Source organism: Leptodactylus fuscus, chromosome 2 (genome assembly GCF_031893055.1).
Source record: "Leptodactylus fuscus isolate aLepFus1 chromosome 2, aLepFus1.hap2, whole genome shotgun sequence".
NCBI classification, from domain to species: domain Eukaryota; kingdom Metazoa; phylum Chordata; class Amphibia; order Anura; family Leptodactylidae; genus Leptodactylus; species Leptodactylus fuscus.
In genome coordinates this window covers 217620325-217632982 of record NC_134266.1, presented here as the reverse complement: position 1 = coordinate 217632982, position 12658 = coordinate 217620325, and the positions used below count along the sequence as shown (strand labels likewise).

Here is a 12658-nt window from a genome sequence, read left to right as displayed (position 1 = left end):
CTATTGAATGGGGCTGATCAGTGGGTGCCCATCTTATGTGTTTTCTGGTCCTTAAAATGAGGCAAAATAGGGCTGCACAGAGTAGCGTTATGGCCTCATTACTGAAATCTATGGAGGGGGGGGTACATTTGAAGTTATCATGGAATGAACCAGCGTCAAACCTGTCCTAAATGCTTTTTTTGTGAAAACCTCATTGCAAGTTAGCCAAAAAACACAGTGGACAAGACCACGGCAGAAGCACATTGTGGTTTGTTCCACAGAAAACTCAGTTTCCCCCTGCAGACTTCATCTATTAAACCTATACGGATTTTTTTTTTCCCCCCTGCAGTATGTGGTGGCATTAGTCTGAGTCCCATCAACACTGCAGGTAATGTAAAAAAAAAAAAAAAAAAAAGCAGTGTTTATTTATTGCAGCAAAAACACTGCGTTTTTGCAACATGGGGCCCCAGCCTAAAGCAGTTGTCTGATGCAGATAACATGCCTATAAGTCCTCCTTATGGCTGCCATGTAATACTACATTTTCTTTTGTAGGAAATACTTGGTTGCCTGAAACAATCAGCATTGAAGAGGTTGTCTTCTCACAGTTCAACTGCAAATTCATGTAAAACCCTTTAAGTGGCTTCAAATGTTGAATTTTATCTGCATTCATTCTCAATGGACATACTTTGCACAGATTTTAATTTATACAATTCTGACTTGACACTCAACAGCCTTTACTTATTAGGAACCATACTTAAAATGGCACTTTATTAAAAAAACATACAGATGGAAAGCTTTAACTTCAGGGAAAAATAAGGCATATTGCAAATCACTTTAATACTCTTCGCCTTCATCCTCTGCTTCAGCACTATCTGCCCCAACTTCTTCATAATCCTTCTCCAGGGCAGCCATGTCCTCACGGGCCTCAGAGAACTCTCCCTCCTCCATACCTTCACCTACGTACCAGTGCACAAAGGCACGCTTGGCATACATAAGGTCAAACTTGTGGTCCAGTCTAGCCCAGGCCTCTGCAATAGCAGTGGTGTTGCTCAGCATACACACAGCACGCTGTACCTTGGCCAGATCCCCACCTGGAACCACAGTTGGTGGCTGATAGTTAATACCAACCTTGAAACCAGTTGGGCACCAGTCCACAAACTGGATGCTACGCTTGGTCTTGATGGTGGCAATAGCTGCATTAACATCTTTGGGCACCACATCACCACGGTACAACAGGCAGCAAGCCATGTATTTACCGTGACGTGGGTCACATTTCACCATCTGGTTGGCTGGCTCAAAGCAAGCATTGGTTATGTCTGCTACTGTCAGCTGCTCATGGTAGGCTTTCTCTGCAGAGATTACTGGGGCATAGGTGGCAAGAGGGAAATGGATACGAGGATAGGGCACCAAGTTAGTCTGGAACTCTGTCAGATCTACATTCAGGGCTCCATCAAATCTAAGAGAAGCAGTAATAGAGGACACTATCTGACTAATAAGGCGATTAAGATTAGTATAAGTTGGGCGCTCAATATCTAGGTTTCTACGGCAGATGTCATAGATGGCCTCATTGTCTACCATGAAAGCACAGTCAGAGTGCTCAAGGGTGGTGTGTGTGGTAAGGATGGAGTTGTAGGGCTCAACAACAGCAGTGGACACTTGGGGAGCTGGGTAGATGGCAAACTCCAGTTTGGACTTCTTTCCATAGTCAACGGACAGACGTTCCATCAGCAGAGAGGTGAAACCAGAACCAGTACCACCACCAAAGCTGTGGAAGACCAGGAAACCCTGAAGACCTGTGCACTGGTCAGCCTGTGAAAAATAACAGTACATTACAATCAGAGTAATGCCATTACATTTATGTACTGTAATCTTCAAAACAGAAGCCACCACTTACCAGCTTGCGGATTCTGTCCAGCACCAGATCAATGATTTCCTTGCCAATAGTGTAGTGACCACGGGCATAGTTGTTGGCAGCATCTTCTTTTCCAGTGATCAGTTGCTCTGGGTGGAACAGCTGGCGATATGTACCAGTACGGACTTCATCTGTAGAAACAGATTTTCTTAAGTGTCTTGTATTAACGGACTATGACAGGCACCTCTTGTAGTATAATTATGTTCTCAGACTTAAAGCATACCTCCAGTTATAAGCAACTTTTCATAAATAGTGCAGGTGAAAAACTTTGTAATATAAATTTCCTTTTCCACTTATTAGACAACTCTCCAGCTTATCAGTCGATTTACATGAAGTCAGCCATATATACAGAGCTCTATGGCGATGGAGGAAGGTGTTGATTTATGGCCTCATCGGGGCTCTGGTAGCCTCTTCTCTTCAGCATAGCAGTATAAAGAGAGTCCCCCCTCAGAGAATAGCAGACTGTAGAAGCAGTTATCGTGTGTGTGTTCCTCCCCAGTAGCCTCCACATACCCCTCCCCTCCCTAGATGAATATGTAAGTAGTAACTCTGCTTGTAATATGAGATTCTTATATTCACCTTTACTATTCATTTCTGATGAGCTTTTTATAACTGTAGTTATCCTTTAAACTGCTCAGATACTCCATTCATGACAACTCATGAAAACAGGGCAAACTGTAGAGCAAACTTACCGATGACTGTAGGCTCCAGATCCACAAACACAGCTCTGGGGACATGTTTGCCAGCTCCAGTCTCGCTGAAGAAAGTGTTGAAGGAATCATCCCCTCCTCCAATGGTCTTGTCACTGGGCATCTGTCCATCAGGCTGGATGCCATGTTCCAGGCAGTACAGCTCCCAGCAGGCATTACCAATCTGCACACCAGCCTGACCAACGTGTATGGAGATGCACTCACGCTGGAATGAGAAGAAAAAAGGTGAACAAGATCAAAGATTTTCTGTAAAGTCCATTTTGCCATTAAAGAAAACGTATCAGGTGACTTTTGCTGACCCATTTACCAGAGAACAAGATGTGGTAAGGGAGATTCATGGTAAATCTTAACGTCTAGGAGACACCTTGGAAGTCCTATTACTCCACAAACACACTGACAACAATATCCTGTGTGCAGTAATACAGTGTAAGATGTCAATCACTGTATGGACAGGGTAATCTGGACTCTCACTGTCTAATTGGGAGTCATGTGGGGATTTACTGTTTTCCATACTGATCCAAATCGTATAAAGCGATACATCAGCTATGCAGAAGCTCAGCTTCTCTGTCTATTATATATCAAACTTTTCAGACATGTCCACATTACAGTATTCTAAATAGTCTCACAATGACCCTTTGCCACCATGTCAGTCAGTTAACATGATCCTACCATACATAGCCTGAAAGAATGCAGTTTAACTTTTCAGAAGGCACACTATGATCTTTAGTGCATCTCCCCAGCATCAGTGCCCCATCGCTAGGACAAGAATCCTCACCCAGATTCCCCCTTTGTGTGTGACCACAGTAAGGGGAGCTTGACCGGGGCAGTCATCGATCATGAGCTCGTCCATCAATGACCCATTCTAGTGTTCTGTAGAGGTCTAAGTGGTGAAAGGCATTTATCACCTATTTTGTGGCTACCTGATAAACCTTCACTGTCTGACAGCCACATTCACACAAACATTTTTGCCATAGTGACAGCAAAATGAACACCATGTTGTAAGTTAATACTTTTAAAGAGCAGATATAACACCCACATGTCCATATTTGTTGGTTATAAAGGGCCTCCTAAAAAGAAAAGTTGGAGCCAGCTGCCAGTCTAATCTGCGCGGTGGTGTCAGAATATGTCAGGGGAAAGGATAAGAAATAGCTTCTTTTTTTTTTAATAACTGAACTGTTTGTTCATTTCAAGAGATCCACCACCAGTGGTCAACATTACACGCTTGGGTGACCCAAGTATACATGTATACAGAGCCAGGAGGGAGAGCCATCAGGCCATTAGGCAGCTTAACAGTTAACAGGAAGTAGATAAATAATCCCCAATTTCCGTTATGCAAGTACAGATGATGTGACAACAGGATTTATCTTAAAGTGTGTTTTCGGAGAAACCCCGAGCGGCGCCTAGCATTATACACAAAGCTCAATTGATGAATGTTCTGCCCCAGAGTCCCTGGCACTCCCAAGTTAGTCTGTCCCTATTGTTCTGCTTGGCGGAGCTTAATCATATGCCTCACATACTAATTTTTGTTCTACTCTATAAACCGGCTGAAACCAGCAAATTTCTCTTCACTGACTCACTGAGGAATGCCAGACCGGCAGCAACAGGATTAACCACACTATAGTGCAGCTAAAGCTTCAATAACTTAGAATGGTGTCAGAGCACGTGTCCACTGAAAGTGCAGGCAATGGCCTTACCGGCCAGGAGAGCGAGGACGGCCCTCGCCGGGAACTAGATTCATTATGGAACATGGTGTCCTACAAAGGGAGCAGACCTGCAAAACACGGTGCCCAAAAGTAAAGAGCAAATCGTAAGGGACACCACAAATTCTACCTATTCCACCTACCTAGTATTCTTCCTCCACCATGCAAAAGCAGCCAGGTCCATGATGATTCCAAATGTAAAGCACCATGGAATTAATGGTGCTATATAAATAAAGATAATTGAGATGAACACGCTACAGTCTCTAAATGGGTAATCCTCCATTAATAAACTATTGTGTGTGCAGCATAAAATGGCATCCATGGTGATGTTAAAGGGGCAGTCATTTGAGTTCTGACACCAAGGACTCCCACTGATCAGCTGTTTCAAGGGGCTGAAGAGCCTATACGAGTTTCGTGACCCCATTCACACCGTATGGTGTCAGTATGTAACGCAATGTAACGTAACCACATCCTCATCTTTCCCTTACATGGAACAAGGCTGTAATTACATCATAGCCACCATGAAACATACATGTGCGATGTAAACAGTCAACACTCCTACAGGTGACAGTCCCTTCAGTTAGCTGATCAGCATGGATCCTGAATAAAGGGGCAGTCTCAAACAAACCCTGGGCATCTGCCCTGCTGGTGCATTTGGAAGTCACTAGAGTCACCGCCCCTTCCATTAGCCAAAACAGATACTCCTGGCAAGCAATTGTCCTAGGAACCATTTTAAAGAGGTATTTCCTTCTCCGCTAAAGTGTCCTGGACAGCAAACCGAGAGTTACAAAGCTGAGCTGGCTGCAATGCAGTTACCCCAGTTCTCACGTCTGTGGGGGTTTAGAAGCATCATAAACATCTCAGCCGGTCCTGTAGCACCCAGTGACTGTATAGACAGGACAGGGCTGAGGGGTGCCTGTTATTGAAATACACAAGTCTCAGAGGTAGGCCTACATCAGACTTATGGCATGTGTCACAAGTAAGGACAGCCCATCAATCGTGTAGGCTGCAGCCACCACCCCATTATGTCAATTGTCTGATTTTATGCAATAAAGCTGGAATACCATAGAAGCCTAAACCATGCAAAGTAGTAGTGTAGAGTTTTCCTATAACAGACCCCACGGAAAACAATTAGGTAATGATGTTAAACGTGGACTAAGTGCAACAAACATTAAGAAGCCAGAAGAGAAAGCCACATAAATGGTAGATTTATATATACATCCAATTTCTTACTATTACAAGCATACACTATGATACAGGTGTGAACATACTCTGTTAAAGGGGTTGGGGGATTTGTCTTCTGAAAAAATATTCACATGTCCTGGTATGCGATACTAGAAAGTGCGCTGTCCAGCTATAAAGCGGTTGGTCCAAAGGACCCCACTAAAGTCAGAAAGTTACCCTGCCAGCTGTCACCCCTCTTCAAGAGTCATGACTAAAAACTAATGCCCAAAGAGGAAAAAAATAGATGCAATGGGGGATGACTTATCTAAAGTGGTGGAAAAGCTAAATTATGCCGTTGCCCATAAACAATCTGATGTCGTCATTCCAAGGTTCCTTTGAAAATGAAAGTACTAATCTGATTGGATGGTATAGGAAGCCGCTTCACCTGGTAGCAGCATATACACTAAGAAGAATCCATGGATCCTGGAGACCAAGACCGATTCTACACTGGTATAACAGGTTTACAATCACCAATCCTGGAATAAGATGACCTAAAGTAATGTGTGCATGTTATACATTTCCTACAGACACACTGATCTGAGAGTGGCTGATAACAGAGACCACAAGACATGAGAACTAAATTGTCAGCTCACAGGCAGATGGAGAGACTGATAGAGGAGACAACACCTTCCTGTTGCTCCAACCACAACTTTGATGTCTGACAAAGTTGGGTAAAAGATTTACCCACATGCCAAACTTGGGGTCAAATAGATGTGGCACTTTGATACCCTACAGGGAGTCATATTTGCTTTTATAATAGACTGTAATCAAAGCGGAGACCCCTGTTCATAGGACTGGCCAAGTAATCCAGACAACTTTTCATTTTGGCCATTTTTCAATTATTTTCCATCCTTGCCATCCTGCCTCACTGCTATGGGCTAAGGATAGGTCACTAACTGTACACCATAGCATATAAATGTGCGTCATGTAAAGAGGTGCATCCTATAGTAATCGCTATTAGAGATGAGCGAGTATTTGAAACTCCCGTTTCGAATAGCACGCAATCATAGGAATGAATGGACGCAGCCGGCACGCAGGGGGTTAAGCAGCCGGCCGCCAGCAAAGTCATTCGCTATCAAAGTAAAGAGTACAATCTTGATTTTAGAAATACTTGCCCAGCCCTAACTGATTACTCAGGGGCCACAATGCTCTGTACAAGCTACTCCTGTTCTGTCCATAGGTTACACAGATGGCCTCCATGTATTACATTTCACATGCCTGGTATGGGTGGAATCAAGAGCAAACAGCTGAACACAAGGGTCATGTTTTGAAAGGCTAGGTCTGATAAAAGATTCCATTATAGTACAGATATAAACGTAACAAAGCCCAATATAAGGGGCCAGTCATAAGGAGACTACTCAGCACATCATTATATAAGTGTGCTGAACAGAAGACATCAGCTGATTCCTCTATCTTCTGATAGTCATGTACCAGCCCCAAGCACCCGCCCTATCTGTACTGTACATGCTCCAGCCCTGACCCCGGAAGTATAGGGCCTCTAGATGATATATCCTCAGTGAGCAGATCATGAGTCATGAACAAGTAGCGGGAAGCAATGACTTCATCCTAGTGCACACACCTAAGTATGAGAAAGCTCCAGCCACTCCTTCACACATTCTTCTGAGCTGGCATCACATCAATGGCACACAATTGTGGGGCACCAAGTTGTACCACATAACCCATGTACAGGCGATGTCACAAAGCTATATGCTGGGAAGTACTGAGTGTGCAGGCCATCTGATCCAGATAGATAAGACTGCTGGGCGGCTCTACCCGGCCTGGAATAACTGCTTATGGGCCACGTTTAATACAGTGTTACTGACTAGTAGGACTGTATACCTGACAGGCTACACCAAGTGTGACCACAACTACTCCATAATAGATTAGAAGCACATTAGACACCACAGTGCCATATGGGTAATCGCTTTAGTGAGTAGTGTAGGTCAGTGACTAATAAGACTGCTATAAGAATCTGCGCAGCTGATATATACGTTCACTGAGCACATGCCAATACAGGAGGGTCCGGAGCCCCTGTTCTGGGGTATTAGAGGGGCGGTCATATCTGCAGAGTCTATAAAACCATCAGAGACTGCGGTAGTCTTATCTTTATCAGTCCCATAGGACACACCCTGGGGTACAGGCCCCATAGCTCCTGATGAGTGGGGGTCCTAACAGGTGGGCCCTAGCCACCATCTATTAGACCCCAGAGACCTAGTAAATGAGAGGTAACATTACACATTGTTCTCACTAGCAGCATGACAAAGCCACACCAGACTAGGGCACCATGGCACACTGCCAGCACAGCGGGCACCTGAAGGGACAGAACCTGGGCGCTGCGCAGCTCATCACATGATCAGTCATAATCCCGATAACTGACAACCATCATCCACGTCCTCAACTAGAACAAAGTAGTCAGATGACGAAAGCCAGAGCTAAGCGGGGCCTCACACCACGTGACACGACACGTGCGCCAGACCCCCAGCCCGATTGTCCCCGCAGAGGAGACTGCGCGCCCTTATTACACACGCAGTCCGGAGAGAAAGGGTTAAGCGCGCGGCCTGCTCAACGCCCAGTCCCGGATATCAATCCGCTCTCCGCTAGTAGAATGGCGGCACCGCACAATGTGAGGCGTATAGGAGAGGTGCCGCGCCCTTCAGGAGGATGCTGACACTGACCAGGAGCGCCCCGCACATCACTTACCATGTCTGCTCAATAAAGGATGTCCACAGAGATAGAGGCCGAGGGTTCCAATAAATCAGGATTCTCACCGACCGACAGTTAGGAGTCTCGGTAAGAACTGCCCTGGAATGTGCTCTGGACAGGACCTTTTAACAACTTTGTTATAGTGACGTCACTCGGGCGGGCGCACTGGAAGGATGGGCGGGGGAGGCCCGGTACAGCAGCCATTGGTTCCTTCGAACATTCGAAAGAAAACGTCATGTAGAGAGCTGAGCGCAGCGCGGCCGGAAGCGGCATGGGTATGTGGTGAGGGCTGCTCGTGCTGCTGTGCTAGGAGACAGGCTTATCAGGGCTGTGCAGCTGTACAGGTCTGCGCCTCACAACGCCAAACATGGTAATGACCTGGTGTCACTGCCCTCAGAGCAACCGTCCTGCTGAGGCCTTGTAGTGCTGTGGAAACAGGTACATGGCTGCCATGGTGTGAGGACAAAGTGCGTCACATGGCTGTGGTACCCCAACAAGTATAGTAAACCTCCCCAGCTCTGCCTATGGGTGTGTGACAGAAGCTGCAATCCAAGTGCTGTGGAGCCTCAAGTGTTTTCTGGGCTAAAAATATTCATATCAATATTTTATAAATATTTATTACTTATTAAACATTAAAGAGGTTGTCAAGACTGGAGTTATTATTTATTTTGTAAAATTAGGCCGAGTCCTGCTGCTCGGTTCTCTTCTATTGCCTGAAGTCCTCGCCGGCTGTGATGTCTCTTCCGCTCACCAGCAGCCTCAGGGTATGTTCACACGGAGTATTTTTCAGGCAGATTTTGGCGCGGAATCCGCCTCAAAATCTACTTGTAAAAATGTCTCTCATTTCAATGGGAGTCAATCACTTTTTTTTTTTCCATCTAGCAAGACAAAGCAGCGGCATGCCCTATCTGTATGCTAATTCCTGAGTCAGCCCAGGGGCTTGAGACTCCCTCCAGATTAGGCCCATTCATTAGGGCCTAATTAAGAGCAGGATGCTGGATCACACTGGGAGACACTGGGTACAGGTGAGTATGTTTTGGGGGATTTTTTTTATTGTTGTTTTTATCTTCGACAGCCTAATAAAAAAATATAGTTTGGACAACCCCTTTAAAGGAATCTATCATTCAAAAATCACATTTTTCACTAGCCCCACGTTGGAATAGCCCTTATAAAGCCTATACTAGTCCTACCTTTGTTTTTCTTATGTAGACAGCCGTTTCTGCATAAAATTGCTTTTTGCTGTTATGCTAATGAAGCTCATGGAGTGTTGGGTTAGAGAAAAATGTGATTTTTGAATGATAGATTCCCTTTAATATGACTTATCCTAAGAATATATCATCAACATCATATGGATGAGGATCCAGCCATATCCCTCATATGCATCACCCCATCAGTCAACTGAACTCAGCAGATGATATACAGAGAACGGAGCCAGAAGCAGATAGCTCTGTTCTTTGTATACTGGCCAGATCAGGTACTTCAGCTTGGCTTTCATTAAACGGGAGTGTAGAATCGTTTACAGTCATGGATGGAAGTGTTGGCACTCCTGAAATTTTCCAGAAAATGAAGTATTTCTCCCAGAAAATGATTGTAATTACACATGTTTGTTATGCACATGTTTATTGTCTTTGCGTGTATTGGAACAGCCCGAAAAGCTGAGAAAAAAAGCCAAAGATGATATATATTTCACACAAAACTCCAAAAATGGGCCAAAATCACTGGCACCCTCAACTCAATAATTGGTTGCACACCCTTTGGAAAAAATAATTGATATCAATCGCTACCTATAACCATCAACAAGCTTCTTACACCTCTCAACTGGAATTTTGGACCCCTCTTCTTTTGCAAAATGCTCCAGGTCTCTCATACTTGAAGGGTCCCTTGTCGCAACAGAAATGTTAAGATCTCTTCACAGGTGTTCAATGGGATTTAGATCCAGATTCGCTGCTGGCTCTTCAGCGCTTTGTTTCCATCCATTTGTGGTTGCTTTTAGACATAGGTTTGGGATCACTGTCCAGCTGGAAGACCCGTGACCTAGGATGCAAAGCCAGCTTTCTAACACCGTGCCCTACATTGTGACTGAAAATCCCATTGTAATTTTCACATTTCATAATGTCTTGAACGCCGTGTCAGAGTCATTTGTAGATGAAGAAAAATCCCACGAGAATGTGAATAAAGTGCATATTTATTGATAATAAAATCAAGAATGAGCATAATGGCATACAAATAGTATAGGAACTGTAAAATGGGGAAGAGACTAATAAAAGACTCAGGACTGGACAAGCCAGCAAACAAAGACATGGTAAACAGGATGGTAAACACAGGGATTAGTGACTAAGTCAAAGTATACAATGTAGTCAGACTGATAGATATAAGCTGTGCTGCAAATAGGTTACAAGTAGAGATGAGCGAGGTGTAAAAAAAGTGCCAGGGAAGGTGGGAGGGGAATCGAATTTTTAGTGCAGTTACCACCTGGTATTCGACCGAGTACACCAATAGCTATGCAGGGGAGGTAGTCAATCAAATACTACTCGCTCGTCTCTAGTTACAAGCAATGAATAATATGCACAGTGCAATGACTGAATGCAGACAGCATAAACAACAGCTAGAAACACACATTAATGTTACAGACAGACATAATAGTAAACCATACCTACACACTACCATGCACGTAAGTGTCAGAGGCAGTAAAACAACCTCAAGATATCTTTGAACCTCATAAGGATTTTGGCTTACTCACATACATTTTGGCAAACTGCAATCTAGCTCTTTATGTCTCGGTGTCAGCAGTGGGGTCCTCCTGGGTCTCCTGCCCTAGCGTTTCATTTTATTCAAATGTCAATGGATAGTTTGTGCTGACATTAATGCACTCTGAGCCTGCAGGACAGCTTGAATTGCTTTGGAACTTGGTTATGGCTTCTTATCCACCATCTGGACTATCATGTGTTGCAACTTTTCAGTTTTTCCTCTTCTGTCTACGTCCAGGGAGATTAGCTACAATGCCATAGGTTGTAAACTTCTTGATTATGTTGCTCACCATGGACAAAGGAACATCAATATCTCTAGATATGGACATGAGATTGCTTATAATTTTGCCACAATTTTGGTTCTCTTCTCCACTTTCTGTTTTCCATGCTTAGTGTGGCACACAGACACACAATGCACAGATTGAGTCAACTTCTCTCCCTTTTATCTGGTTTCAGGTGTGATTTTTTTTTTTTTTTTATATTGCCCACACCTGTTACTTGCCACAAGTGAGTTTATATGAGCATCGCATGCTTCAAACAAAATTATTTACCCTCAATTTTGAAAAGGTGCCAAAAATTTTGTCCGGACTGTGATTTGGTTTTGTGTGACTATAGCTATTCCAATACACACAATGGAAACAAACATGTAGAACAAAACGTGTAACTGCAATAACTTTCTGGGAGAATTACTTCATTTTCTGGAAAAATTTCAGGGATGTCAGCACTTACGGCCATGACTGTATCTGCGGAATCTTGATGGCCTCATCCCGACTCCCAGGTCACGTGATCGGAAGCAGTGCTCTGACCCCTGAGTTACTCCACCCATTACCCAGTCTCACAGGTGCAGGCCCCCCAGTCTCACAGGTGCAGGCCCCCCTCATTTATGATATATCCTGCAGAATGTCTTGCGGGAAAATCCCTTTAAGTGTTGACACGGCAAACCCCTATAACTATAATATTTTTAAAGTATTATTAAACCTATAGAGACAAGAACAGTTTGGATTACTGTAATTCACTGACAATCCTCCTTTAATTGTGTCCTTATGTAATGTTTACGTGACTATTCTGACACTACCCATGATATAAAGCTATGACCTGTATCTTACAGTGTTATTATGAGTGTAATTCATGTAGCGATTAAAGCCAAGTCTCTGCTATAGTTAATGAAGACCTGAATCCTCTATGACACCTCAGCTTGTCATGAAAGTACACAGCCACATATAATGACAAGTCTGACTAGCTATTTTTACCATATGGTAGAAAATATTGTTTAGTTTAGATAATAGAAGAAATCATGCAGCCACCGATATTATATGCCTGTACACATCGTTACTTGTGCAATGATGAGTCCACTGTAGTTTTCTATGAGCTAGTATCTAAACTGCATATAAGTTAGACCAGCTATTATACACAGGGCAATATATTTTTAAGGCCTATCCTTATATGTCTAGAAGGTCCACATATAAGTCACCAAGGATGTGGCATAGGAGAGATGAGCCAATTGTCAGAGACAGCCCAGACTTCCCATGCCTGCCTTTCTGATCACTGTATATACAGTTTAGGAAACCGCCATGATGAGGCCTGCAGTTGCTGCCGAGTCTTGGAAGACACAGATCATCTCTGCAGTGAGTATCAAGAGCCAATATCCTCCATGTAAATGGGGCTAAAATTATTTAAAGGGAA

The 12658-nt window shown here is 43.9% G+C and overlaps 1 protein-coding gene across 1 annotated transcript; it reads right to left on the bottom strand.

Annotated features, from left to right (window-relative positions):
- Positions 1–712: 712 nt before the first annotated feature.
- On the bottom strand, positions 713–8334 carry LOC142195624 (tubulin alpha chain). Its single transcript, XM_075265547.1, has 4 exons — positions 8226–8334; positions 2584–2806; positions 1874–2022; positions 713–1788 (listed from the first exon to the last, which is right to left on the bottom strand). The coding sequence occupies exons 1-4, from the start codon at positions 8226–8228 to the stop codon at positions 814–816; spliced, it is 1350 nt and encodes a 449-aa protein (XP_075121648.1). The 5' UTR covers positions 8229–8334; the 3' UTR covers positions 713–813.
- Between the last annotated feature and the right edge of the window lie 4324 nt (positions 8335–12658).

Excerpts from the sequence above, each read along its gene's own strand:
- LOC142195624 (XM_075265547.1), bottom strand. Across the intron at positions 2,023-2,583 it reads TCTGGAGCCTACAGTCATCG|ATGAAGTCCGTACTGGTACA; the intron begins GTAAGTTTGCTC and ends CTGTTTCTACAG. Across the intron at positions 1,789-1,873 it reads TGGACAGAATCCGCAAGCTG|GCTGACCAGTGCACAGGTCT; the intron begins GTAAGTGGTGGC and ends TATTTTTCACAG.